Source organism: Talpa occidentalis, unplaced genomic scaffold (assembly GCF_014898055.3).
Source record: "Talpa occidentalis isolate TD23 unplaced genomic scaffold, MPIMG_talOcc4v2.1 talOcc4.6, whole genome shotgun sequence".
In the NCBI taxonomy this organism is placed as follows: domain Eukaryota; kingdom Metazoa; phylum Chordata; class Mammalia; order Eulipotyphla; family Talpidae; genus Talpa; species Talpa occidentalis.
The window spans coordinates 491,881-519,852 of record NW_023604972.1 but is presented as its reverse complement, the minus strand read 5'-3'; the positions used below and the strand labels follow the sequence as shown (position 1 = coordinate 519,852).

Below are 27,972 nucleotides of genomic sequence, written 5' to 3'. Positions count from 1 at the left end.
TAAATGTTTTTAATACAAAAATACTTAGACGCAACTTTCCAAACACAACTTCGCTCGCGATGCTCTCCCCCCGGCGGCAGCCCTCACCCCGACGGTCCCGCCTCGTCCCGCCGCGCCCCCCACCCCCAGCCGATGGCAAGCTTTTAGGCCTGTCCGGACCAGCGCCGGCACCGTGCGCCCCGGAGGGCCCGGCCTCGCCGCCAGCGGGCACGTGCCCGTTCCCATTGCATTTCCGAGGGGCTTTCAAGCTCGACGGCGCGGGCGCCCGAGGGCGGCGCTTTCCTCCGGCTCACCCGCGGCGGCGCTCTGCTGGCAGGGCCCGCAATTTGGCAACGGACGGTCGTTTGTGTTACCTTGAAACAGGCGTGTCATTCCTGAAAACGGGGTTCCGGGCGGTGGGCGTGCGCCGTGCTGCTCGTCCAGGTGAATGCTCGGGGGCGCCAGCCGACCTGAGTGGGGCTGGGCGCTGCGGGACGCCTCAGAGGGCAGGTCAACGCGAGCGTCCCCGGGGGGGGGGCGGGGGGGGCCTGGGGCCACGGCACGGCGGCTCCTCGCTCGTGCGGCCTCGGCCTCGCTGCGCTCGGGTCGCTCCCCCGGGCCGGGCCGTCCTCCAGAGCCTGGTGCCGCCGCGAGGCCTCGCGAGCTGGGATTCTGGAGCTTTTCAGTTAGTGTTGTTCGGTCGCTCGCGGCTTGGTGTTGAAGGGGCGGCCACGTCGCAGTGACCCTTCCGGCACGGCCGCGGGAGTCGGAGAACGGGGCTCGGCAGTCAGAGGCTTCACCGTCGAGTGTGAAAGTGAGTTCACGTTTCCCAGCGCGCACGGCAGACCCGCTCGGCGTTCTGCGTCGGGGGAGGACGGGCCGCTCGGCCGGGCCCGTCGCCGGCACCACAGCGCTCCGCACAGGGGCGTCGGTCTGTCAACTGGTCCAGTACTTCCTCGGGCGACGGTCTCGGGTCCCCACGCTTCACCAGCCAAGCGCGTCTGCACAGCTGGCGGGGCCGGTCACCGGCTCGCGCCTTCCCGGGTCTTCTGCGGGGCTGCGCCCCAGGTCACCGGGGGCGTCGGGGGACAGCTGGTCAGGACACAGCAGAGGCGTGGAACCCGAGCCCCCACAAGCCTCCCTTGGGGAGCAGAGCCTTGCTGGGGTGAGCGCAGCCTGGGGGCGGCCACGCCCCACGGGCTCCCCCCAAAAGCTGTGAGCAACGAAGGGGCCGCTGGCCCAGCCGCACCGAGGCGGCCGTCCCTGCGGACGGCGTGTCAAGTCCTGCAGATCGGATGTCCTTTCAGGTGACGCCGAGAAAACGCCGAAAAAGCACCTGCTGCCGAGTCCCCTCCCAGCGTGGCGGCCCGAGGGTCCTGAGGGCACAGGGCGCCCCCTCTGGGTCCAGCGCAGCTCCGGCAAGGACCAGGACTCCACAGAAGCGGCACCTCTGAGAAGAAACCTCGCGGGGCCATGGCTCCCCGGGGACAGCCCCCCCCCCCGAGGGAGGAGGTGGCAGTGGCTGGAAACGGCAGCGGCTCTGGGGTGTCTCCTCAGGCCCTGGAAAGAGACTTCGCAGAAAGAGCAGCTCCTGCAAACCGGGTCCCGGGGGGAGCACCGGGTCGTGCCCGGGAGGCAGAACACAGCTCAGCACCCACGCGCCCCAAGTCGCCACGGGCAAGCTCGGGGGGTCCCCCAGTTCGTTCCTTCACAGCGAGGACGCAGGGGCGCGTCAGAAAGGACACATTTCAGTCGGTGGTATTTGTGGAACAAGTTTAGCAAAAAACATATTGCGAATAAAAGCCAGAAACTGGTAAAGAAAACCCAAGTGGAAACAGCCCTCCGGGGCGCCCGGGCGGGACGCAGGAGCCCATCTTGCTCACGTCCACGCGAGCAAAGGGGGGCTCCCACGGATGCCGACGCCCTCAGCCACCCGGACGGAGAAGCATCTTGAGGCAAACTTCACATTAGTACGAAACACCCACGACAGCTGTTCGCGCGCGGCGCGGCCACGGGCCCGGCTCCGAGGAACCCGGGGCTGAGCCTCGGCCGGGCCGGGCCGGTCTCCTGAGCGGTGGCGCCAGGGAAGAGGCGGCAGGACACGGCGAGGGTCCGAGAGCAGAGCGCGCCCCGGGAAACGGACTAGACTAGACACGACACGACACTCCGGGCGGGAGAAAACCGTCTCACGGGCCAGCTCGTCGTCAACAACTTTAACCTAAAAACGGGGCGGGGGGAGCCTCGACATTCTCGGAGCTCCAAGTGCAGCGGTGACGGGGGACGGCTGGACCTTCCGAGCCAGCGGCCAAGGGCGCCGGGGCGGCTCAGCGGGGGCCCAGGCGTCCCCCGCTCCCGAGCGGGCCCATCCATCCGTCCTCCCCGCTGGGCCACGGCGCCCCGGGCCGGCCGCCGCCCGGCACTACTTGGCCTCCGGGACCCTCCGCCAGCGCCGCCGCCGCCGCCGCCCCTTGGCCTTGGCCGGCCCCGGGCAGCGCGGCTCGGGCTTGGCGCTGCGGGCCGCGTCGGCGCCGAGGTCGTGCTCGCAGCAGTAGGCGCGCCCGTCCTGGGTGGCGCGGAAGGCCGTGCCCTCGAGGTGCTCCTTGCAGAACGAGTTGGGGCAGAGGTGGCAGAAGGCGGCGGAGGGCTTGCCGCACACGTCGCAGTGGTGCCACGGGCACTCCCACTTCCCTGCAACGGGACACGCGGGTCAGCGCGGGGCCGGCCGCGGGTCTGCACGGGCCCCGGGGCCGGCGGCCGCTCGGTGGACACCCCGGGGGGCGGGAGACGGCGCCCACCAGCCCTAGCGGCGGCCCGGGACGGCCCGTGCGGGCGCCTCCTGGCTCGGAACCCCCTTCGCCCGCCGCCCCCCGTCTTCACGAACATCGGATGTCCCCTGCCCCTCTCCGCTCCCCCGACACCCGGGCCCGGGGCGGCGCCACCCACCGAAGGGCCGCTTGCCCAGGCCCAGGCAGGACAGGTGGTAGGCCTTGGTGCAGAGCCGGCGGTCGCACAGCACCAGCTGGCCGCCGTCGCCGCAGCGGAAACACTCGTCCTCCGACCGCTTGCGGCCCTCGCCCCGCGCGCGCCGCCGCCGCTGCTTCTTCTTGCCCTTCTTGCCCTTGTCCTCGGCGGAGAGGGGCGCTGAGGTCTGGAGGGAGAACCCCACACCCTCACTGGGAAGCCCCGGCCACCCAGCGCCGCCGCCGTGGAGAGGCGCGTGGCCGCGGAGCTGGGCCGCCCGGCCAGCGGCTCCAAGACGGGCGGTCGGGGGCCCGGACACAGAGAGGCTGGGTCGGGTTCGCCCCGCGCCCCCGAGGTAGCTCTCGCCGGCCGTCGCGTGCCCGGGAGGGAGGGCGCCCGGCAGCCTCACCTTGGGCCTGTCCCCCAGGAACCCGCTGCAGTTGGAGGCGCCGCAGCGGCAGACGGTCTTCTCGTTGCCCAGACAGTCGAGGTTGTAGTTGAAGGTCAGCTCCGTGCCTGGGGGGGGGAGGCAGACGGCACCTGCCACGGCCGCCCCGCGCCCCGCCCCCGCGGGCCCCCCGCCCCCACGGCTGAGCCTGATCGCGCGGGAGACGCGCGGACCCGCCGCCGGCCGCACCTGCGGGGATGTCACACACGGCGAAGAGGCCCACGCGCGTGTCGCCGTTGACCGTCCACTTGAGGGTCTCGCAGTTGGGCTGGCAGCTGTGGTTCATGAACCGGGAATAGTTCCCCTTGGGACCGGCGTCGATGATGCGGTCCTGGAAGGCAGGACCCCATCTCAGCAGGGCCCACACGGCGCTCGGCACGCCCCGGCGCCCCGGGAACAGGGCGGACAGTGGGTGTCGTACTGGAAACCACGGTGGCCTGTGTCCACTCAGACAGGACGCGCCCAAGCCAGTTCCATTTCTCTCGCTCCTGCAGGGCAGGTCGGGACCACACGGAAAGGACCAAGCCCGAGGAGCAGGGCAGGAGGACCCTGCGCCAGCACTGCAGCGGCCGCCCCGACACCCCAGGCCAGCGGCCGGCAGGGCCGCGCTCAGGCCCCTCGGCAGCCCGGTGGGCGCCCCCACACCCACGGGGCCATGCCTGGGCCGGGATGGCCACTGCACCATGCAGGGGGCGCCGCAGTCGAGCAGGCCGCAGGCCGGAGGTGCAGGTGCCGGCTGCCGCCCTGCCAGCGTCGTGCCCAACAGTCGGGGCCTGTCACAAGGCCAGGCGGGCGCCGTAGCCAGATCCAGCACCCTGTCAGCCCCGGCCGAAGCCGACGGCCTCACTCGAGCTGAGGAAGTTTCCCTCTACCCTAGGCTCCTGCGGCGTCTTCACCAGGGACAGGTTTAAATTCTCGCAAGCAATTGCTCGTGATCCACAAAGACAAAGGACGTGTCGTCCTCAGGGGACAAACGCCCTGCTGTCTCGGCAGGAGAGCGCCCCTCTCCCGGGTCCTCACACCACGGGCTTGCCCACAGGGGCTTCTTGCTCAGCTGTTCCCGCCTCCCCGACATCCAAGCAAATGCTTGGTCTTCGATCCCATTACGACTGTGGGAGCCGCGGGGCCGTCTCTGCCCTGGCCGGACAGGCAGCTTCCGGGTCACCTTCCTCACCTGGGGCCCTGCCCAGGGGCAGCCTCAACTCCCCTTGTCTGGGAACCGCGTTTACAACTTTGACGTCGCCTGGCGTTCCTTTGGGGTTTCGCGGCACCTTTCAGAACCTGTTTCTCACCGAGGGCAGGGCACCCGGCTCTGCCCAGCAACCCCGTCTGAAAAGAGTTAGTGGTCAGTGGCCCCCGGCCTCCCGTTGCCAGGAGGCACCTACTTCGTTTGTGTGTATAGTTTTAAAGCCTTTCATTACAAGGCAGTGGTTCTGCTTTTCTGTTTGTTGACAACCGTGTCATCAACACTGGCTGCCCTTCAGACTGTCCTCGCACTCACACCCGGCTGCCGCCCTCAGCACCCACCAGCCCACTGCTACTGCCAGCAAACCGGCCGGAGCCCTCCTCCCTCACCGCCACCATGGCAGTCCATCAGGAGCAACACTTGCTGTTACTCCAGATGTGCTTTGGCACTCCAACTTGATTAGTTCTGATTCCTGGACACTAGTGATGAGTTTATTCTAATCTCCACTCGCGTCCCACTTTGGGGCCGTGGGGGCCACATGTCAGGCGCACAACATGCCCGGCGCCCTTGCCTGTTTCTGTGCGTCACTGCCAGCCTGGCTCTTCACACTGGACTCTGGAATCGTAGCCCATCTCAATCTTGATTCTTCGTCTAAAAATTTAAGCCGTTTACATTTACTGTGATGGTTGACAGATTTGTCTTTTTTCAATCACGCTTTCTCATTACCATCATTTTTCCTTTTTACTTCTAATATCTCTAATCCAATTTCTACTTTTTTAATGCACCCTCTCACTCTTGAATGATGTGGAAGGTACGTCTTTCCTTTGACTTGTTTAGTGGCTTCTCGTTAGCTTTACGTGAGATTCTGACACACCATAAAGTCAATAAAACCTCTTCTCTCCATCCTCACAAGACAAGCGTCTCACTAGTGCCTCACATTGCTTCTGATGCCCTCTGCAGCCATCAGGATTCAGTGTCCCTCACGCCAAGCCCCGTCCTGCATCATCATGCCGTAGACCCCACGTCCAGCTGGGCCCACGCACCCGCACGTCAGCATTCCTTCAGCATCTCACTTTGCTTTCTCCGGCAGCACTTCCTCTGCCGCATCGTGTCTGCTCCCCCAGTCTTTGGAGTGAGAGTGTGGCAGAGTTAAGCGATCTCCCCTGAACACTCAGGGAGGGCAGTGTGTCTTCTGGCTTCTGCCACACTCCAAGAAATCCGAACACTCTCTGCATTCCCTGGAACATGGCGATTATTTTCTCTCTGTTTCTTCTAATCGTCGAGTCTCTGTTACCTGACCTGCTTGGTTTATCTAAGCATATGATTCACTCTTATTTATCCTGCTTGCAACTTGGTCAATTTCATGAGTAAGATGACACATCACAGATTACAAGAAATTCTTTTTTGACATTATCTCTCCCGTAATTCTGTCTTTTCTTCTAGTGAGCAATTGAATTTCCTATGTCTCTTAGTTTCTTCTATAGTTTTCATCCTTCTTTGCTGCAGTCTAGATTTTCTTTTTGCTTTAGTCTACTTTAGCAACTTTCTCTAGATAATTTTTCATAGCCCGTCTATGGGGTTGATTTTAGTGATCATGTGTCACTCCCAGTTTTAGCTGTTTGTTGAAATCTGCCTGATTGAGAGGTCTTATTCTTTTCTTGTGACCTCTAAACCTCCTGCGGGAGGTTTAAAGGCATCAACCATTTAAAGGCATCAACCACTTCCAACATCTTATGTCATATTTTCTTTCAGAGTCAGTCTCATCACTACCTCAGGATCTCATCAGAAGCTGTGTCTTTACGGAGATGTCCTATTGTACTTGATAACATTTACGTAGGACTTAAATTTTTACTTGTTTTCTTGTTATGGAAAATACTTGAGAGACTTCTTGAAGAGTCTCGTGTGTCCTAAGCTTTACCTTTTCTTCATTCAGGTGCAATAGGCCTCAGCACCTCAGGCAGCATTGTGTGTTAAAACGAATCAATTTAGCATTTTTTACAGCACGCAATAGTTTAACTTGCTATTAAAAACCACGGTTTCAGCTTTTAATAGAACAACTTGTCTTGCAACCCTCAAAAAACAGGATAAGCTACCGACTCAGGTGAGGCCACCAGCCGTCCCCGAGGCCACAGCGTGGCAGGCCCAGAGAGGCGGTCAGCCCCCGCTGCTGTCAGGCCGCTGAGCAGGCCGAGGGCGGTCCCGCAGGAGAGGTAGAACCCAAGCCCCACTGCCCCACGTGGGGTGACCTGGGAGCTGCCATTCCTCACGGCGGCACCTTCTGCTCCCCACCTGCCATCCCACCTGGGTGTCCTGAGGGTGTCACGGGGCTCGGACAGATGCTCCTCTTTCATCTGCAGGTGCCCTTCTGGGTTTTCTGTTCATTTGGAAACCCCTGCTCTGCCTGCCAGGGATGCCAGCACCCGCCTCCCGCAGGAGGCCTGAGGGCGAGGTGGGGCGCCCAGCGAGGCCGGAGGCGGCACACGGCCCGGTGCTCTAGTCCAGGACCCACATCTCCTAATCAATTATTTCACAAAGCCTCAAACCCACTAAGAACAGAACACGGCAATGGCGCCGGCCACACACACATGCCGCCCCTGCCGGCCACCCAGCAGGAAGCACCAAGAGCCCAGGGCTCGTCCGGCAGCCCCGGCCACAGCCTCACTCCCGCGCCAGCCTCTCTGCCTCGCGTGCTGCTGTCTGCCGCAGGGGCCCGGGGTGCTCTGCCTGCAACCAGCCAGGGTGCCCGCGGGACGTGAGGCTGGGGCCAACAGTGGAGCCGCGCTCTGTCCGCCCTGCCGGCGGCGGATGAGCCTCGAGGAGCTGCCCCTGGGGCCGGGCCTGCCGGCAGGGGCCAACAACCAAGATGCCTGCTCTCCACGGCAGCAGCACAGGAGCCACCCGGGGGCCTGCCTGGCAGGCTGCAGCCCTGCACCGCCCGCCGGCTCACCATCACCTGCCCGTCCTCTGGGAACCCTGGCCCCTCGCGCTGCCCTGCCCGCCAAATAGTCGTCCACCTGGGCGTCAAGCAAGCACCGCGAGCCCACAAAATGCTGCTCTGCAAGCGAGGGGCGCACGGCCGCGAGCCCGCACGTCGTCCTGCTCCTGGCCAGCTCATCTGACACGCCCCCCGGGACAGGCAGCGCTCCCGGCGGGCCGGGCAGGACGGACGGCGCGCGGGCCGAGGGGCTCCGCGGGGGCGGCCGTACCTTGTCGATGGTGAGCATGTAGAAGTGTGTGATGTCGTTCTCGTGCGCGCGCCGGATGCGCGCCATGCACTCCTCCTCGTCGATGAGCTCGCCCACGTACTCGTTCACGAACTCCCCCTGCAAGCCGGCAGCGCGCGGTGAGATCAGCAGGCCCGGCGGGCCGCAGGTGGGGCTGTGCGGTGCGGCTGCGCATTACAGCAGCCGCAGCCGCCTCGAAGCCCCGCGGAACGGGCGCTGCCTTGTGTGCGGGGGCGCCCTCGGGGTTTGCGAGCCCCAGGGCCCCAGGGGAAGGGCTTCAGAGCTGTCGCCAGGGGAGGAACCGGCTCTGAGGCCTGCTGGCCTGGCCACACCCAGGCTGGGTCAGGCTGTGGACGCAGCACCCCCACCCTCCCACCGCCACCAGCAGGCCCCTGGCCTCTGAACGGGGCAGCCTCGTGAGGCCTCGGCACACAAAGGGCTCAGGCCTGCACAGAGCTGGGGTTACCCCGTGAGCCAAGCGGCCCCTCAAAAGCTCTTGTTTAGCAGACCTCTCCTGTCTCCCCGCTGCTCCCCTCAGCAGTGGATCCGCCTGTTCTGCTCCCCCCTCTGTCTCTGGGGAGTTCTCTCACCCCCTCCCCCGCCTCTGGCCTGCACCCCAGCTCCTGTGCGCATAAATAAATCTTTAAAAAATAAAAAAAATTTGACCAAAGACAGGTTTTCGGGACTCCTGCGTCTTGCCGGATCCCTTCACGGCCATCGCCCAAGGGCCAGCTGCGGTGCCCAGAGGGTCCTGCTCAGGGAACACGCAGCTCTCGGGCCGGGAAGGGCAGGAGCGCGGGGCTGGCACGCACCTTCCTGATGTCTCTCTTGGCCACCAGGCCCCAGCCTTTGCCGTCGGTCTTGATGACCTTGGTCTCGGGGTACTGGCGCTTGGAGAAGCACTGGTTCTGGCAGGCCGCGCCCGCAGGGCACACCTGCGGGTGGCACTCGAACATCAGCATGCGGTTCAGGCACTCGGAGTCGGCGCCACAGGGGCTCTCGTCCGTGGGCTTGCAGTTGCACTTGGGGATCTCGGAGATGTCGGCCGTGTAGATCTGCACCTTCCCATACGGCTTGTTCACCTGCGGAGGGAGGCACCGTCGGGGCCTGCACCTGCACTGGGCGGCGACGGCGGACGCAGGGTCCCCACTGTGCAGCGGGCTCTGGGCGCCTCGAGCACGTGGGCGCAGGGCACATCCTGGGCGGCAACAGGGCTGCCTCTGCCCCATGCTCCACAGCGACTGCAGGGGGCACGGAGCTGCGCCCAGGCCTCGGGAGAGTGAGCTGACGGCGCCTCCGCAGCTGCGAGGCAGAACTGCGCTCCGGGGACAGCCAGGGACTTGCTTCGGGGACCTCAGGGTTTCCAGCGCTCTGGCGGGCAATCCCACCTCCAGGGCCTTCCGACAAGACCCTCAGCGGAGATCAGTGCAGAGCAGGTGTCCCCCACTCGCAGCTGCCCAGCCCGAGGGGCGGCTCTCCCGCCGCCCGCCCCCAAAGCAGCCTGGCCAGGCCCCTCCGCCGTGGCGACGCCTCAGCCCTGGGAGCGCGGGCGCAGGGAGGTGGCTCATCCCACCCCGGCTCTGGCCGCCCGGCCTTTCATGGAAAGGACGCACTTGCCCCGGCGGTGCCGGCCTTGCCAGCTGCCCGTGGCCCGAGGGTGTGCCCCTGCACGTGAGGGCCCCCGCGAGCAGTCGCTCCTACCTTGATGTGCTTGTAGGGGGGTGGCTTGCGCTCGCTCTCCTGCGTCTCTCTGGCCTCCCTTTGAAGTTTGATTTCTCGAAAACGCGCTTCGGCTTCTTGCAGTGCTGAAGGCAACGAAACATGCGTGAGGGCGCAGAGGGGTGGACGCCCCATGTGCGCTGTGCTGTGGGTCACGCTCAGCGTCCCCCCACTGCTCGGCGGGGCTTCCAGCCTCCGGACAAGCCAAGGTCACGGAACCCCTGAGAGGCAGGTGTCCCTAAGGCCGCACAGCGCCCGCAGGCTTGGAGGACGCCCGGCCAGGCCTCTGCATGAGGGACTCGCTGTGCGGAACGTGACACGGGAGACGCGCGAGGACGGGGGAGGGCGCCCTGCCCAGGGCGGCCCCTTGCCCTCCAGCCCTCCTGTCTAATGACCATGAAGGCTCCGATGCCCACACATTGTCTTGCATCCGAGGGCCTGGTGCGCGGTGGGAGGGCAGAGCTCTCGGGGCCGCCGCCCCTGCTCTCGCCCGCAGCCCAGCCCGGGCACCCCGCACACAGCCGCATCCCAGCTGTGTCCCCGCCGTCCTGGCCTTCCACCTCCCGCCCTGCGCCCGGTGAGGCAGGTCTCCTCTACCCGCCGCCTGCAGGACCCAGGGTGGACCTGGGGCTGGCACAGACTGCGCCTTGCCAACAGCGCGGGCGCCCTCGAGCGACGGGGCCGCGGCGGCTGAGCAGCAGGGCCTCCCGGCACCTCGCCCCCAGCCACCAACCTGCTCTCCTAATTTAAAGCACAGACACAAGGCTCAGCCCAAGCGTCCCGCAGAAACCAGGCGGGCAAAGGTTCCAGGCGCCGCGCGCCTCCTGGGCATCTCCGTACCGTTTTTGAAGACTCTTCCGATCCCTCTGACCCCGTGGTGGCGGCTGCCCCGGTCCCCTTCCATGTACGGGAACACTCGTGCCTGATGCGTCCAGTAATAATCTTTAGACCCAAAGAAAAACACAGGGAATTCTCCAATCTCGTGCTTCATTTTCTGAATATTTGGGGGAACATTTTTGGGATGGCAAACTTCTGCCGGCCACCATCTATTATAAATATTAAAAACAGGATTCACAGACTCTTCAGAGAGAGTGACAACGGCGTCAACACGTCAAGCACTGCAAACAGAACACAGTGAGCAGCGAGACACGGGCCGCGGGCGCCCCCCACACCTGTAGTTCCCGAGCTTGACCCAGACCACGTCCTGGAAGTGCAGCCTCTTCCCGGCCCTGCAGTCGCCGCAGAACCAGCTGCCGTCCGGCATGTCGATGCTCAGGCAGTCGGGGTGGAAGGCAGCCGGGCAGGACTCGCAGCACAGCAGGCTGCCCCCTGCGGAGAGGTGCGCTCAGGCCAGCCCCCGTCCCCACCCCCCACCCCCACCCCGCCGCAGGGGCCCAGCCGCTCACCCTTGGAGCACACGAAGCACCAGCTCACGTTGACGTGGGCGTGGTGCCGCTTGCCCTTGCTGGCGGTGAAGTGGGCCGTGCAGACGATGCTGTTGGAGGCGATCACGGAGCAGCCTGCAGCCAGGCAGGCGTCCCCACCGTGGTAGGCCACAGGGCAGCGGACACACCGCATCATCCTCCCTAGGGGCAGAGGCAGGCGGTGCAGCTGGAGGGCGGGCCCAGGCCCAGCCCATGCAACCACGGAGACTGGAAACCTCGTCCCAGGCGGCCAGGCCGAGCGCACAGCCCTCCCCAGGAGACGCCGCTGGCCAGGGAGCCAGGCCTGTCTGGGCAGGCCCAAGCCTGGCCTGAAGCAACGCAGCCAGACAGCTCTCGCGATCTCCTCACGCGCGCGCCGTGAAAACCAGAGCGAGCAGAACCCACCGGGACAGTACCGAGGTCTCCACAGGCGGGGCGGGGGGGACGGCAGACGCACCTTTGCTCGGCCGTGGGTGGGCCGGGTTGGTCGCATGGCAGCTCACACAGCTGTGCAGGGGGCAGCGGAAGCCGCGGCTCTCAAACACGGTCAGCGGGAACTTCCTCACGCAGGCCTCATGGTAGAACTTCCCACACTGAGACACAGCGCAGCGCTTCACGCCCGCCCGGCTCTCCTTGCACACGAAGCATGCATGGACGCCTGGGGGTGCGAGGGTTGTGGTCAGGCCACAGCCTCAGCACCGCAGCCCCAGGAGACCTGGCCAGCGAGGGTGACGCAGCCGCCCCTGGACACGGGCGCCCAAGAGGCCCCACCCGCGAGCGAGAGGCCTGAAGCAGGGGCCCCGCAGAGGGCGGAGGAACCACGGGAAGAGCCCCAGACAGGAGCCTGGAAACTGGCCGCGAGGTCGCAGGTGCCCTGCTGACTAGGATGCGGTCAGGAGTCAGGAAAGTCCAGGTCCGGCTGTGAACGGGAGGCCCCAGAGGCAGGGCCCGGCCTGCGTGGCCCCTACAGGAGACCGTGCTGGGAGAGCCCGGATGGCCCTGCAGGCCGGGTGGAGGCGCCGAGCAGACCCCTGGCCACACGCGGGACCGGAGCTGGGCACTTGCCTGAGGCGCATGCGTGGCAGGTGAAGCGGCCCTCTGGTCTCCGAGCCAGGCCCAGGCAGGCCGGGTGGAAGGCCCCACAGCAGGGGCCCTGGCACAGCAGCAGGCCACCAGTCTTCTCACACAGCTGCGGGGCGGGAGAGCGGTCTGAGTGGGGCTGCCCAGCGCAGGCCGCACGGTCAGGGAAACGGCTCACCAGAGACCAGAGTCACCCACACGGGGTGGGGGGGCGGGCGGGGGGCGGGCGCAGTCTCCCAGCCCCGCGGGCCGCCCGGCCGCCTCCCTCACCTGACACACGTACTCCTTCTTGGCGGCGCCTCCTCGTTCTGACCTTTTCGATGAGGCGGAGACTTCGGTCTGCGTCTCATCCGCACTCTCGTATGGGGACTCCGGGGGCTCATCACCGGGGCCGTCCGAGACCTGGGGGTGCGGGAGGGGGATGACAGTTCACTAGTAGCAGAACGAGGGGTCACGGGGCGTGGGCGGCACTTGGGGAGGCAGCAACAGGCCCTCTCAGTGGGGACACCTCGTTCAGCCTCGGACACCAGGGCCTGGGTAAGCACCGCAGCTGCCAGGCCGCGCCAGCCAGGAGCACGTCCCCCCGCCTGGCTGCCCCGCGGGGCAGAGCAAGACAGTGGCCGCCTCTGTGGACACTCGTGGTGGGCAGAGGTCCCGAGAGACAGGTGTGGGTCCTCGAGCCTCCCGCCACCTCGGCCCACACACGCGCCCGCCCGCAGCCGCCCCAGACCGGCATGTCTTCAGCCAGAAGCCCTGCCGCACGTCACGCTCGGCGACACGGGCACGGCCCGGGGGGACGCTGAGGCCTTCTGGGCAACGCCAAGGGCTCCCCTGCCAGGAGCACAATCGGCTGCGCCACCGTCTGATTTCCTTCACCAACACGCCCCACAGGCCGCCGCCCGCAGAGGCCGCACAGGCTCCTCAATGCTCCTCTGGGTGAGGCGCGAGGGGGAGGGCAGGGCCTGGGCACGGCTCTGAGGCTGGGGCCTGCTGGCGCTCCCTGGCGTGGGGACAGTTGTGCGGCCCTCCCCCTCGGCGCGTCCCACAACACAGCCTCATGAGGCCTCCCCTTCCCGGTAGGGTGCGCGGCCTCAAGGCTGGACGCTAGTCACAGAGCGTCACTGCTGGCCTGCTCGCCGAGGGCTGCCCACCGCCCGGACACAGCCCCGGGCGCGCCAGCACCAGCAGCGAGAAAGGCCCTGTGAGTCGGCCCACGTCGGACGGTGCCAGACGCGGCGGCCGGGCCATCGGGAAGGGGCCCCGGCCCTCACCAGGCTCGGGAGAGTCTGGGCCTGCTCCGCCCTCGTCGTGGGCTCGGCGGAGTCGAAGCTAGAAATAAAGACGACGTGCGTGGGGAGAGACAGAAGACACAGACAGTCCGGGCTCACGGGGAGGAACAGCACCTTTTATTTGAGATTTACAGAACAGCCAGCACGTTCCAGGGAGACAGCGTCCGCGGCCACAGGAGCCGTGGGGGCGGCGCGGGCGACTGCCGACTCGGGCCGCGTCTGTGGGCAGCGCCCCGCCGGCGCCCGCCTCTCGGTCTGGGACGGCTACGTCCACTCCGCCCGCGCCAGGCACTCGAGACGCCAGGCCGCGCCCTCCTCTCGGGCGCCAAGCTCCTGACTCCGGCGTTCTCCGGAGCCCACCGCTCTCTCTACCTGCTCCGCTGCCAGGGCGCGGGCTCGTGAGCACGTCCCAACCGACTGTGAGAAACGGGGCGCCTCTTGGGGCGACACAGGCCCTCGGGGCGCTGCTGTACAGGCCGCGTCTGACAAGCCAAGCCCCTCACAAGGTGCCACTACGTGGATTTTGAAACACAGTTACAGGCCGTGAACAATAAACAGTCTGTAAACTGACAACATTTCCACTTCTGGCTACGCTTTTGCAAAGGAAAACGGCAGCGTGAAGCTCTGTCTCTGGGGTGCACGGGCCGGGCTCAGCAATGGCCCCAACAGGCCAGCGGGCAGCGCGCGTCAGAGAGTCCAGTCACTTCTGTGCCAGTCGTCCATCCCCTCACACGCGACCGTCTACACTGACACCCCCAGAGTTCCCTGGCTGCCCGGCCCCGTGCCTCCCGTGTGAGCACGGACCGCCCCCTGCGGGGAAAGTGTGTCTCCATAGCGCCCCGCCCAGCGTGTCCCCACAGCGGCCTCCCCTGAGCGGGCAGCTGGGGCAGGGCCCGGCGGGGCAGCACCCTCGGCAGTCACCGCGTGGCCAGCTCCATCACAGTGGCCGAGTGCCCCGGCCGGCCTGACCCCACCCACCACACATGAAGACGCGCCGCACCTCCAGGGCCCTCAGAGCACCCCCAGGATCCCCGTGACTATAGGCCCAGCATGCGCCAGGCCTCCTCGGGACGAGGCCAACGGGCGCAGAGCTGCGGGGGCGGGGGGGGCCTCCCCAGCAAGGATGCTCCAAAGGGAAGCCGCCGCCTGGAGGCCGCACGGTCCCAGGTCCTGCTGCAGGCCAGGACAGCGGCTCCCAACCCGGCCAGCGATCAACAGCCACGTGTGCTCTCCCGGCCGAAAATGGCACCGCGGGAAGCAACACCAATGTCACCGCCCCAAAAAATCCCAAAAGGGAGGAGTCAGTGCATTTCCTTTAAAAGCGCAGCCCTGGGGCCGGGACCTCTCTGGCCGGGGGAGCCCCCACCGCTACACGCCCCGCCTGGCCCAGGCCTCTGCTCCGGGCGTTGCAGTTTCACGCCCGTGACAGACAAACCTCCGACCTGGATGTCAGCCGTTCACTCAGTCTCGCTTTCCTTCCTCTCTAGAACGCTTCTGAGAAGGGCCTCCAGAGGACGCTCGCCCACCCGGCACCCCCGGGCAGCTCCACCTCTGCCCTCGGGCCTAGCCACTCGGGCACTGCGGTCAGCATCTGGCCACTGAAGGCTGGGGTCCACGGGCCCCGCCCAAGCCGCGTGGGGACGGTGCAGAGGCCAGGGGCTGGAGCCGCCTGGGGGGCTTGGCGCCAAGCACAGAGCCCTGTCCTGGGGACCCCGCACCCTACGGCGACCTCCCAACTCAGCCCCTGTGCCTGAGGCCCCGCCGAGTCCCTGGTCACGCTTTAGGAGCAGCCTTCCAACCTGGGGTGGCCGCGGGCTGCAGGACCGAGCCGATGGCTGCACGGTGCCCAGAGCACCAGGCCGCCCCGCATGTCCCCACAGCCACAGGCAGATGTCACTCCACGTGGATACACCAGCCCAGGGCCTCCCGGGAGCACCTGCGTCTCCAGACACCTGCCCCATGCGCCCTGCCGGCAGGTGCAGGCCTTCTCCTCACCACCTGGGCCGGCAGGCGGGCATGTGCAGGGCGGCCCGGGGCAGCAGGGCCAGCTCAGTCAGCCCCCCACGCCTGATCACTGAGACCGGGACCAACCCTGCCCTCCAGCCCTCAAAGAGGAGGGGCCGTGACCATGTCGAGTCGCGGCCCCAGACTCTGGGCAGACACACGACTGCACGCCTCTCAGCTCCCCCAGCACAGGCACCCCGCCCCCCGACGCCCCTCCCCCAGGAAGCCGCGGGGCTCCGGGACGCTGCTCCTCCGCCAGCCAGCCTGCGCCCAGGCCTGCAGGGCACTGACCGCGCGGCTCCCCCGACACCCAGGGGCGAGGCCTGCCCCAGCTGAGCAGCACCGCTGAGCAGGGAGAGGACACGGCCTCGCCCTCGGGGCCGTCCACTCACCCAGCGCCAGGCCTGGCAAAGCCCCTCTGGAGCCCCAGGCGCGGGGTCATGCTGGACCCGGACCGTCCTCGCACGGCCGCTTTCTCACGGCTTTGCAGTGTTGCGTGGGCCCCTCGGGGTCCTGAGGGACCAGCATGACCCACCAGTTCGCACAGCCCCCCACCCCGTCCGGCCTGGGGCCTGCCGCGTGCCTGGTCCCCCCCATGCAGCCGCTCGGAGCGCCGCTTCTCATGCCAAAGCACGACTTGTACTTTTGGATAGAAATGGAATGAGGATGATTTTGTGATTTTTATTGTTAAACCATCATTGTCACAACATGGAACTGCGGCACCCCGCGAGGCGCCCGGCGCCCGAGGTGCTGGACATGCACTACTCAGCGGTCAGGACACGGTGGCTGCGGGGCCCGCCAGAGGCGTCCACAGCACATGCCCACGCGCCAAGGGTGGCCGGCTTTGCCATGCAAGCATGCGCACCCCGACGCAGGCACCCCGGGCCGGCGCGGAGCACGCGGCCACCCCCAGATGCCCACAGACGGCCGAGGACGTGCTGGGTGAGAATGACGGGGTGTGGCGCCCCGTGGCGTCGCCAAGTCAGAGCGCAGGCTACACTATCACAACGGTGCTGGACGGGGTCATCCCACAAACCCACTACATCTAGTGTCATCGTCAACTACTCGGTAGAAAAAGGCAGAATCAAAATGGCCTTTCACGCTGGAGGGCGGGGCTGGCCTGCAGCACTGAGGTCCCAGCGCCGGGCCCGCGGCAGGCGGCTCCTCTCCCACGAGCTGCTCCTTCTGCTCGGAAGGTACAGAGGCTGACGTTTTGCGATAAAAAATCAGTACGAACCGGAGGAGAAAAGGGCCCCCGCAGGGCCAGCCCCCAGCGCGGGGCGGGCAGCCGGGCCTCCTCTGACGCGGGCCGCGCGGCCACGGGCGCATGGGCGTGCTCCCACCATGACATGGACGTGGCTGACCGCATGGCCTGGATCCGGTATCTTACCTGTGTCTTAACATTTGTTATCTGTTCTCTTCACTGTGTATGTCTATTAATACCCACAAAGACAGATCACCACACCTCCTCCTGGCACGCCCGAGGCGGGTCCCTTAGTGTGCAGGACGGGGCGCCCCGCAGCGGCGTCCTTGGGTTTTAGCCATTTAAGTGCAGCACAGGGCGGCGGGGTTCAAGTCCAACTTGGCTGGTGTGGGCTCCCACAAAAGCTGTCACCAGTGAAGGCGAGAAAAATAAGAGTCTGCGCTACTGAGGGAACAAGAAACGAGGTTACAGACACTTAAATCACATTGCTCCTCGCGGCCTGGCATGCAGGGGCTGCGCCCACCGCGCGGGGCTTGGGAGCAGCGGCAGAGCTTGGCGCCTGCGGCCATTCCCTCTAGGGCGGCAGGGGCGAGATGGACGCCTGCGGAGGGCGCGTGACCCAGAGGACAGGGCAGAAACCACACAGCCACTCCGGGGCCAGCTAGCTCCCCGCTGGGCCCCGCCCGCCCCCCTCCCCCGCGTGGCTCTGACTAGGGAGACAACCCCCAACAATGGTGAGGGACGGTCGCCACACGCGACACCAGAGGGCCTGCGGGAAAAGGCCTGGCCGTGGGAACGGTGCCCTAGGAGGAGCAGGCACCAGGCAGCACCTCGCTCGAGCGCACAGGAGTGCCCGCCCGCCGCCTGCCCAGCCCCGCAGCCCTGGAGCAAGGGCCGACTCCCCACGTGCCCGCCTAGCCCCGGGGCAGAAGCCCACGCGTAGTGAGGGCGCCACTGCCACAGCCTGTGCCACCTCCTGGAGGGCGTGCCTGCAGGCACCCACAGAAACCGCAGGGCACACAACTTAGGGCAGGGGACAGCAGACAGGACCCAGCGGCCTTTGTATCTGACCACATACAACTGCAAACTCAACCGACTAAAAAAATACGATGCAAGAAAAATTCACTTAAAATTTCTCTAAACCAAGAGGCCGACTCAAGCAAAAGAGGCCCGGAGGGGCAGCTGCCTCCCTGGGGCTGCCCGAGCCACAGGCCACCTGTCACCCAGCTTCCTGGGCCGCCGGCCTGAGCCCGGACGAGAGCGGAGGAAGGAGACATTCTGCGCGGCAGCTGCAGCGTCCTGCGTCAGTAAACTTCCGGAAGCTCGGGGGCGGGCTCCCCTGCCTTTTCTAGAATGTGCCCCAATGTAAACCCGCTCAGAGACCTACACCCCAAACGCCAGGAGTGCCAGGCGGGCCCGCTCGGTGGGCAGCCGGCATGCCAGCAGGTACCCCACAGTGCCCTGCCCGCTGCGCCCCCCGCCCAGACCCCGGGCTCCCCTCAGGGGCGCAAGGGAGGCTGAGAGAGGGACCCGGGGCAGCCAGATCCGAGGGCCGCCCTCTCGCCGACCCCTCCCTCCCCGCCTCCCTCTGCTCTGGAAAGCCGGAGCCAGCGTCCCCGAGTCTGCACGTGGCCACGCTGCATGTGCGGGAGACCCTGGGACTCGGCCGCGAGAGACCGATGTCTGGAAACAAGCCCCTGAAGAGCAGCCACTGGGACCGGAGCCCACAGACCAGCCAGTGCCCCTCCGCACTGGGCAGGAAAGGGACGTCAGGTCAGCTGGAGCGGCCAGTGGTGGGATGCGATGCCGGGACAGCCTTGCTGGCCATGGCTCCCGCCGCGGACTTGGCCAGCACAGCAGGCCGGAGCGGCCACCCGGGCTGACTCCCCTCAATACTCCCGGTCCAAGAAAATGTCAGCAGCACAGGAGCAAATCTCAGAGTACCGGGGACACCCTCTGTGAGCCCCACCGGGGCCCAGGGGCTGTGGCGGGCCTGTGTGCACCCCAACCGGCGTCAGCTTGGCCGACATATGCGTCCCCAGGGCAGAGCAGGCCCCCTTCTCGTGGAGGAGCCCAGGCAGGCGCCTGGGCCTCGGGCTGAGGACAGGCTGCACGTGTGCTAAGCGGTGGCAGCACCAGCGCACACGCGTGTGCTCATACCGAGGGCTCAGGCAGCCAGCGCCACAGAGCAGAGCAACCCCGAGACTCGCCTGCCTCGTGGGCACCAGCACCGCCACGCCCGTCAAGGCTGCCCTGGCTCACCCCCCAACTGAGGCAGCTAGAGGGCCCGGGCGATCGCGTGCTTGTCGTCCCGCGTTTTACCTCGTTCTCAGTGAGGGACGCGGAGGGGGACGAGCTCTTGCTGAGCACCAGAGATGCAGGCGCTGCCGCGGGGGCCCGGTTCCGCTTCTTCAGTGGTTTGCACGCGTCAGACAGGTTTTTTGTTGCTGTAAAGTAATTTTGGCTTATACAGTTTGAAATCTCAAACCCTCAGTACCTTCACTGCCCGAAGATCACCCTGTTAATGCGTGAGACCCTAAAAGCGGCCCTGCTGCTCTGTGACTTTACTGAGGTTCTAACGCCTCATCGTGAATGAATCCGGGTGTCAACAACAGCAGGTGAGCTGGACCCTGCATGTCAGGTGGCCCCAGAACCACAAGCTGGGGCAGCACTGCGCCCCGCCCCCCGCCAGGGTCCTCTGGCGCCAGCCTGCGCAGAGCAGCCGCGCGAGCAGCTGGCTGGGCACGCAGGCTGTGCCGCCCCAGAGCCACTGCTTCCATTGGCACCGGTGGGCGGGGCAGGAGGCGGCAACTCTCAGCGGGGCGTGTGCCAGAGCAGGATTGGTGGAGGGCAGCCGGCACCCCCCAGCCCCCACAGCGCCCCGCTAGCTTCCACACTCGCCCAACACGCGCGAGGAGCTGGGACACCGAACGGGCCCCGTCACCTGGTCCAGCCACTTCTTTTGCACTATTTTATACTGAAAACGAGAGCGCTGAGCGGGCGGAGCAGCAGATGGGCTCCAGGCAGACGCAGCAGGAGTGGACGGCCCAGCCGGGGAAGGGCTCCCTCCCCCCTAGCCACCTCCCAGGCGCCCGGGGCCCCGGGGACAGCCCAGGCAGCGGGGCCGCTCAGGAGCACTGGCCACATTACCTGCCTGACTCTTCAGCGAAGAGGCGGCCTCGAGGGCCTTGCAAGCACCAGCCCTGGCCGTCCTGTCAGCGATTGTCTCTCTCTGTCGTCGACAAAGGAGAGAAATAAAGAAGGAGAGAAAGAGAAAAGGACACCGACCCCAGCCAGCACTGCACAGCGGTCGTGGGCGGCACCCCTGGGCCAGCAGTGAAACGTCCCGTGAGTGCCTCGGCTCCCCCGGTGGGTGTGGCAAGGGGACGGGTCCCCCACCCGCGGCTCCCAATCAGCTGAAGAGCCACAGTACCCCTCTAGTTTCCTGTGCTGGGGGCCCCACTTCTGAGACAAGCCCCAGGAGCGCCCCTGCTGGTGGCCGACCCACACTGCCCAGTGAGAACACAGCCCAGAGGGCTCGGCTGCTGCCTGGCGCTCCGCAGGGTCCCGCGCTCACATCCCTCCCTGCCCGGCCGGCCGGGGCCTGGGGGCACAGTCCAGGGCAGAGGCAGGCGGCCACCCCAGACTGGGGGCGGAGCTGGGCAGCCAAGGGCTCCTCAGGGCCACAAAGCCCAGCAGGGGAGGTGCTGCCTCTGCTGCCCACACTGTTCCCACCAGGCAGCTCAGCCCGCACACATGGCCCCTTGGGCGTCCAGGCCACACTGGGCACGTGGCTCAGACGCCTCAGAGCACTGGCCACCACGGGTGGCCAAGGAGGCGTGGAGGCCCCAGACCTGTGCGCACAGCCCCCACGGGCCCTGGACCGGGTGGCCACCCTGCTGCAGACCCAGCTGCAGAGCAGCGTGGCGGGCCTGGCGGCCACGGGCCCACACCACAGCCACAACAGCCCCCGGCTCAAGAGACAGTCTGAGCTTTAGCCCACGGAGAGTGGCTGCCCACAGAGCTGGGCTGAGCAGCAGCCCCACGCAGGCCAGCCGCACAACGCCGGGAAGGGGCTGTGAGGTGTCTGGGTGCACCGGGGTGAGGCCGAGGCAGGGCTGTGGGCACCCACTCCCGGGGCACACCCTGGCCGGCAGGGCCGCTAGGGGTTGCTGCTCTTCAACACCCTCCTCAGTCTCCGGGGAGAGCAGCCAGCGGCCCTGAGCCCGAGAACCCCCCCGCGAGCTGTAGTCCCGTTACCTTCCGGAGGCCGTGCTTGTCCATTCTGAGCCTCTTCCTGGGGGCGTCCTCAACGTCCACGTTTTCTGTGGGATCCCGTGTCCTCTTAGTGTGGTTTCTCTTTTTCCCACTTGGGGTACCTTGGGGCGGGGGAGGGGAAACGTGAAAAAAGCCCCATAGGCGCTGACGCACCAGAAGCCGCCAGGGCCCGGCCCGGCCACCCCAACTTGGCCATCCCCAGCAGCACCCAACACGGAGCACTCCTCTGGTCAGACACAGATGGCCACTGCGCGTCACACCTGGCAGGGCCCAGCGCCTTTCCACTCTCTGCTCCAGGGACCACAGGCATCTGAGCTGCTCACGCAGCCCCCAGAGCCGCCTGGGTAGCAGGTCGGGTGTCGGGCACCAGGAACAGCACCCAGGCCAGCCCTGCAGCAGCACTGTGTTGGGGGGTCCAACCAGTCCTCCCTCAAACAGCTGTGGGACGGCAATGTCCCTGGTGAACAGCTCCGAGGTGGCCAGCAGTGCCCAGGGGTGGTGTCAGGAGCCCGCCCGGCACCCACAGGCACAGGCCCAGCTCCAGGGTCCCCTCCTGGCTGCAGCAGCATGGGCTGGACACCAGGGGGCACCAGAGGGCCTGGGCAGCAGAGTGTGCCCAGCCACTGGCCGAGAATGCAGCACAGGCCAGCCTGGCCCTCGCCAGAGGCTCCTGCCGGCCATGTGTGCTCAGCTGGCCTCCCGGAAGCACGTCCACCGGTCCCCACTCTGTGCCCCGCGCCAGGACGGGTGCCGGCCCGAGTCCCTGCACAGCCTGGGACAAGGCCATCACCATGGGCTAGCCCTGGGGTCCCGGGCGCAGGGTCCAAGGGCAACCAGGAGCCAGCCCGGGTCAGATGAGCCGGGGGCAGGGATGGGCCCGCCCCCCAGCCCCTATACTTGGGGACACAGCCAGAGACCCTCTCCTGGAGGGGCCGTGTCAGCTGAGGCAGCCACGGACGGCCCCAGGCTGAGCGCGGACGAGGGTCGGGGCTGTCAGAGACGCAGACCAGCCCCACCCCCCCACCCGCAGACACAGCGCCTGGCTGACGCTGGCCGGCCGGACCGCCTCAGGGCTAACCGACGCTTCCGGCGCTCTGGCCCTCACACCCGAATGCCCGGCCCCCGGGCAGGGCCAGCTTCGTGCCCCAGGTCTCTCCCAAGTCTCCTCGGTAACCTTGAGAGAGAGAAGTTGTCTGTATTTTAACCTGACGCCCAAACACATTGTCCTTAGGACACTGGTCCCCGGGCAGCACGCCCCGGGCCTCAGGGCCTTGGCTTCCTGTTCTTGCCCAAAGCACTTTTTGCTTTTTAAACTGACGGCCTGAGGACACAGGGGCACACCCCAATTTACAACCAGCCCCTTGGGCCTGCCGCCATGAGCTCTCAAGCAAGTGGGGCAGCGCCCGCTGGGTTTGGCCCCCCGCAGCCCAGCGCGCCCCGAGGCGCAGGCTGAGAGCAGGTCCACTGGGTCTGCCTGAGGCCACCATCTGTGGCTCCCCACAGCCACTGGCCAGGGCCAGAGCCAGGTGCCGGGCGCAGCCCCCCACAAAGCTTTACCAGCACCGTCTTCTGAGGGGGCAGAGGTCACTGGGGCGAACTTGGTGTGGTAGCGAGCCCGCTGCTTCTCATTGAGCATGTTCCACTGGGACCCCAGCAGCTCCTCGATCTCCTCCCCTGAGGCATCGGGGTGCTCCGCCACCACCTGTGAACACCAGAGAGGGCGGTGAGGCCGGGCCCGCAGCGTGCCCTGCCAGGAGAGCCGAGACCACTGGCTGGGAGGCAGCGCTGGGAAAACAGGGTGGCCAGGAAAGACGCACCTTCCCAAACCCCCAGGCCTCCAGAAACTCTCCGCCAGGCTGACCCCCAGGCGCGCTTTAAGCCCAGCCATTCCTATCCCTTCTCCCTCCACGGCGGGCAGCAGGTGCCACACGCCTTCAGGGGGCTCGGCTGGCCCACCTGGCCCTTCTGCGCAGACAAGTGCTCGGGTGGGGGGGCCCTGAAAGTGCCCCGCTTCCCACGGGCGCTCAGTGGGTCTTGTGCCCGGCTCCCGCGCGCACCCCACATGGAAGGGGAGGGCCTTGCACCCAGGCTCAGCTCAGTCAGCTGTACAACGGGGACGGCGGGGCCATGCTCAGAGCCCCGCAGCCCCAGCCTTGCGCCCCTGCCAGTGACCTGCAGATGCCCAGTGCCCCTGCTCCCTCCTCCACCAAGCACTGGAAGCCGGAGTGCGCGGAGCCAGGGACCGGCCCCCACAGCAAGCACGGCGGCATCAGCAGCCACGCCGGCCCATGTGGGCCTGAGAGAAAACAAACGGCAGGCTTGGGAGACGTGGGCGGTGCTGGACCATGGCGGTGCTTCAGACGCAGCAGAGCTCACCTGGCCAGCTCTGGCTAGACATGGTACAGGGCTGAGGTTTTGGTTTTGAGCCCCGAGCTGGTTTTGGAAACCGATCAGGTCCCAGCCCCCTCCGGCACCAAAGAGATTCAAGCGCCCACCGGCACAGTCAAGTCTTGGACACAGCTGGTCTGGAATGTGGCCCCATCGGGCGGGCAGCCTGGGGGGCGGGGCAGGGGCCACTCATGGGGTCCCTTGGTTGAGAAAGCTGACTCAGCTTGGGAGAGGCCTCAAGAGAGACTTGGGTGGCCCCCACTGCCCCGGCAACATGTCTCATACCCGAAGGCCCAAGGGCCGCCAGCCTGGGTCCCAAAAGCAGCAAGGGTGCTCGGTGGACAGTGCTTTGAAGCCGCAAGCACCACGGGGGAGAGGCCGGGGCAGGCAGGGGGCAGCTCAGCTGTGGCAGGCCGGGTGCTCGCGAGTGCCAGCACTCCCTGGACAGATGTCCCTGCTCCAAGGGACACCCCAACTTTCTGGATGCCATGGGGAGATGGGGCGGAAAGTTGTGACTCAGACTGGAAGTCTCGGCTCTGCCTCCCGCGCCCCTCATGCCCCGTCCTGGGTAGCGCCACCTGCAGGAGCCGGCGTCTGCCTGGTGCTCAGCCAATGACTCTACAGCTCTGAGCCTGCAGGGTTCCCCTGGCACACGCCTGGGGCGTCTCAGGGAAGAGCAAGCACCTGAGGACATGTCCTAAAACGGAACGTGTCCCCTCGTCTACACCACTCGCTGCTGCCCAGCACAGTGCGGACCAGAGTCAGTGACGACCCGCCGCGGCCCTGCGGGGACCCTCCCTGCCACATCCCCCTCACTCCGGTCTCCCCTCGTGGTCGGTGGTCAGCTGGCTTAGGAGAAACTCCCCTCTCCCCTGTGACGATGCTGCTGTGCAGGGCCAGGCCCCGGGGCCCCGGCGTGGCCACATCCTGAGGCTGCCTCTGTTCCTTGCTGCCCCGGCCCCGAGTCGCCCTCACGCCCGCCAGCCCTCTGAGTGCCGGGACACCCTGCAGACTGGGTTCACGCGTGCTTTCTACACTGGCCTGTCCCAGGACTGCACTACCACGTTCCTTCCATCCCACGGCACCTGGGAGCCAGAGAGGGGGTGGCGGGAGGCAGATGGCTCTGCGTGGGATCCAGAGGGACGTGCCAAGCCTCACCAGGGCCGAGGTGCAGACAGCCCCAGGGCCCCCTGCACCCACGTGGGCTTCCTGGCCTCCCGCCCTCCACATGCAAGACACAGCCCAGCAGTGCTCTCGAGGGCGCGGGGCCGCCAGCGCTTCCGCCGGACACAGGACTGTGCATTTGCGAAGGGCCCTCAGACGGCATGCTCCGAGACGAGCTGCCCCGCTGCGCTGCCAGCACAGCCCTGAGAGGTGCAGGCGGTGCCCAGGGGGCACGCCAGGCTGGGCTGCCGGGCCAGCAGCAGCTGCAGACCTGGGAGTAAGCTCCCGGGCCAGGCGCTACGCAGAGTGTGCCAGGGGTTGGGGAGGTGGGGGGGCACGTCCCATGGGAAGCCTCGGCAGCCACGAGCACAAAGGGCTCTTCCTTTCACCCCCAGAGTTCACACAGCGTCCCTCGCCAGATTCATGCAGCCTGCCCCGCGCAGGGCGGCGCTGAGGGGGCCCTCGCCTCAGACACACCCCAGCACAGAGACGCACCCCAGGACGCGGCACCCACCTCGTCCCTGTGCTTCTGACAGAAGACCAGGAACTGGGACGCAGCTCCGCCCTTCCGGCCCCTCGGCGTGGAGGCCGGGGCCTTCTTCCTCCCCGTGGGAGACCCCACACCTCTCTTGGGGTCCACCTCCGTCATCTGCTGAGGAGAGGTCTTCCCTGTGCCTGGGTCACATTTGTGGTGCTCGCCAGAGCTGAGCAGCTTGGCCCTCCGCCTCCTCTTGGCAGACACACCCGCCTTTCCGGGGGACACGGGGGCATCGACCACCTCTCCTCTGGCCGCAGAGGCGTCCACCACACCCCCCAGAGCCTGGGCAGTGAGGCCTGCCTCCTTGGCTACGTGAGGGTTGAGGTGAAGCTGGTCTCCCAAGTAGAGGAAGGTGAACTTGGCCTTCCGCTCCTCCACTGACATGCCCGCGGCCGCTGCCGCCTGGACGATGCCCATGTCCCACTGGGCCCTCAGCTTCCCCGAGATGGGTTTCAACAGCTGCAAAGGAAAACACAAGTGACTGTATTTCATTACACAAATGTAAACATTAACTCGCTTTAAAGAAGGATACTTCCTGGGGGCCTCCCTGGGGGCGCAGGAGTTAAGTCTCAGCACTACCAAGCTACCTCCAGCCACTGTGCCTGAGATTGATCCCGGCCAGGGGCTACTACCCCCAGGGCACAGCAGACCTCTCCTGTCTCCCCGCTGCTCCCCTCAGCAGTGGATTTCACTCAGTCTGCCTGCTCTGCTCCCCGCTCTGTCTCTGGTGTGTCCTCTTATGCCCCCCCTGCACCTGTGGCCTGTACCCCAGCTCTTGTGTGAAGAAAGAAAGGAGGGAAGGGAAGGGAAGGGAAGGGAAGGAGGGAGGGAGAGAGAAAAAAACTTCCAGCATTTCAGATAACTTCAGAGATCCAAAACTATAGAAACAGCTTTGCTGCTGCTTTACACTGGAGGGAAGCCCAAGCGCATCAGCCCAGGTGGCGTGGCACACGACACATCTGTGTTCCGGAAAAAAGACAAGGGCCCTCAGGTAAGTAAAAACAACAAGCTGTGTCTAGAGACGTGGGCAGCATGGGCAGAGCAGGCAGCGCGGCACCGCGCGCTCCTGGAGAGCCGGACGAGCAGGCGGGGGACAGGTGGGAGCGGGCCGGGGCGGCACTGATGGGGCGCCCGCACCTTGACTTTCTCAGCTTTCGTGGGTGCCTGCTTGGCGCTCTCCTGGCACAGTCTTTCAAACTGTCCTTCTCCTTCAAAAGCAACAAGGCTCTTCTCAAATATCCAAGCTCTTTCTGGGGCGTCTCCAAAGAACTGCACGTGATACTGGCGCGCGCTCTTTTTCTGCCCTGGTTTTTAAAATAAAAGTTAGAATTTGGGATGAAATGAGGCAAATCTATTAATAATCACTGACATAAAGTCAGGAGCGGCTTTGAAGTTGTCTCCCCTGGTGCCGTTTGTCTGTCAAGCTCAAAGTCTGTCCTGCCCTTGCGTCCCCTCCACGTCCGCGCCACAGAGGGCGACAGACGCACGCGACGCGGAGAAAGTCCAAAATCGCCTGGGACGGAAAACAGGGCGGCTGGCACACCTGCCCGCCCCGGCCACCCAAGGTGCTCGGGGAGATGCCCAGCACTTGGGAGGATGCAGCCGAGGGCCGCGTGCGAGGCCGTGCTGGGCAGCACAGTGGCAGCAAGGACCAGGTCCAACTGCGTCCCCTCAGCTGCCAGTGGAGCAGCTCGGGCTGGCCGCCCGGTGGAGCCCTGGGGCAGAAACACCCTCCGAGGGCCACTGGAGGCCAGGGGGGCTTGTGCTCCTGGCTGGGGAGGGAGTGGCACGCTCCAGAAGCAGAGGGGCCTGCGGGAGAGCAGCCCAGGAGGGCGCCAAGCCAGCTGAGGGGAGGGAGGCTGCACTGTCGGGGTTACCAGTCCCTGCTCCCTTCCACAGCACCCCGCCATCAGAGCCAGGCGCTTCCAGAGGGCTGGCGCGCCCAGAGGAAAAACCTTTCTGTCACGTCTTCCCCGCTGAGAGGCCGGGGTCAGCCAGACCCGCTGGAACAAGCGAACGGTCCCGCAGGTGGGCAGGACGGCCCCTCAGGCGCCAGGTGGACGCCAACATAGGGCCACGCCGGACAGACAGTGGCCCAGGGCGCACCTTTGCTGAGAAATGAGAGAGGGCACGCCACTCGAGACCACGCACAGCTGTGGCGCCCCCGGCGAGCTCAGAACCTCCACAAAGGAAAGACCAAGAGGAAAAAGGTCCCCTGGCGAGGAGCGGTGGGGGGAGGCAGGCAGTGGCCTTCCAGAGACAGGAGCCCCCGCAGCCACCTGCTCCAGCCACGCTTCGTCCCCCAGGTGCCAGGAGGCAGCTCGGGCCTGGAGGACATGGAGCGGCCCCCCGGCCGGCGCATGAGCCAGAGGAGTGGTCTCGCAGCTACAGGCGCCCACACACTCCCTCACACTCCACCAGCGCCCTGAGACACCCCAGCACTAGAAGCCACCAGGCCGGCGGGGGCACCCGGCCCCTCGAAGACCACGGCAGCCTGCAGGCGCCAGAGGGCTTAGAAGAGAGCCAGGGAGGAAAGCCGAGGGGCACAGCCCCAGCCGGCGAGAGCCCGGCAGCCGGGCGGACGCGAGAAGATGAGTCGGGGTGGAAGAGGCGGTGCAGCCGGACACAGGCTCCCCCCAGGAGGACGCTGTGCAGGGCAAGTCAGAACAGAAGGAAGCCCCAAAAAGACTCCGGCCACGCGGACGGCAGAGCACGCGCCCCCACAAAGGCAGGCAGAGCTCACAGGACGCGCAGCTTCTGCGCCCGGCAGCAGCGGCGAGCTAAGCCCGGGGCGGGCAGGGGTCAGCCTCAGAAATGGCCGGTGGGGAACTGTAGTTAAAACTACGGGAAACACCGAAGGAGTCAAAGGCAACTGCCTCTGAGAGGCGGAGAGGACTACGTCTCGCTCTGACGTTGGAGTCCTGTTTATTTACAAGTGTCCGCATCTTTGATTTTAAACGCCCAAGACTCAAAAACACATCAAGAAACGTGTGCCTCCCCTGCTCAGCTGTACTTTAATGCTTTGAAACAACTTCCCCGGCCATGACAGTGAAGAGCAACTCAAGTCACAACATTGGGGTAACGCC

The 27,972-nt window shown here is 66.1% G+C and overlaps 1 protein-coding gene and 1 non-coding gene across 9 annotated transcripts in view; both read right to left on the bottom strand.

Moving 5' to 3' along the window:
• Nucleotides 1-27,972, bottom strand: part of NSD2 (nuclear receptor binding SET domain protein 2) — a 45,058-nt gene that overhangs the window by 7,475 nt on the left and 9,611 nt on the right. For 2 of the 8 annotated variants that reach the window (XM_037530717.2, XM_037530718.2), the window contains exons 4-22: nt 26,024-26,190; nt 24,863-25,345; nt 22,354-22,498; nt 20,779-20,897; nt 19,669-19,750; nt 18,841-18,965; nt 12,292-12,423; nt 12,007-12,130; nt 11,399-11,599; nt 10,924-11,103; nt 10,690-10,846; nt 10,358-10,563; nt 9,500-9,603; nt 8,611-8,880; nt 7,781-7,897; nt 3,578-3,719; nt 3,350-3,456; nt 2,923-3,127; nt 2,399-2,667 (exon numbers count right to left, since the gene is read on the bottom strand). In XM_037530717.2, coding sequence (XP_037386614.1) covers nt 2,399-2,667; nt 2,923-3,127; nt 3,350-3,456; nt 3,578-3,719; nt 7,781-7,897; nt 8,611-8,880; nt 9,500-9,603; nt 10,358-10,563; nt 10,690-10,846; nt 10,924-11,103; nt 11,399-11,599; nt 12,007-12,130; nt 12,292-12,423; nt 18,841-18,965; nt 19,669-19,750; nt 20,779-20,897; nt 22,354-22,498; nt 24,863-25,345; nt 26,024-26,190 — 3,335 coding nt within the window. Of the gene's footprint in view, nt 1-2,398; nt 2,668-2,922; nt 3,128-3,349; nt 3,457-3,577; nt 3,720-7,780; nt 7,898-8,610; nt 8,881-9,499; nt 9,604-10,357; nt 10,564-10,689; nt 10,847-10,923; nt 11,104-11,398; nt 11,600-12,006; nt 12,131-12,291; nt 12,424-15,632; nt 16,963-18,840; nt 18,966-19,668; nt 19,751-20,778; nt 20,898-22,353; nt 22,499-24,862; nt 25,346-26,023; nt 26,191-27,972 lie in introns of those variants that run through there. The other 6 variants (XM_037530719.2, XM_054688490.1, XM_054688489.1 and 3 more) reach the window with 6 other exon arrangements.
• LOC119261517 (small Cajal body-specific RNA 23) lies at nt 3,802-3,925 on the bottom strand. Its single transcript, XR_005129051.1, has one exon. It is a non-coding gene; the product is annotated as a small Cajal body-specific RNA 23 (non-coding RNA).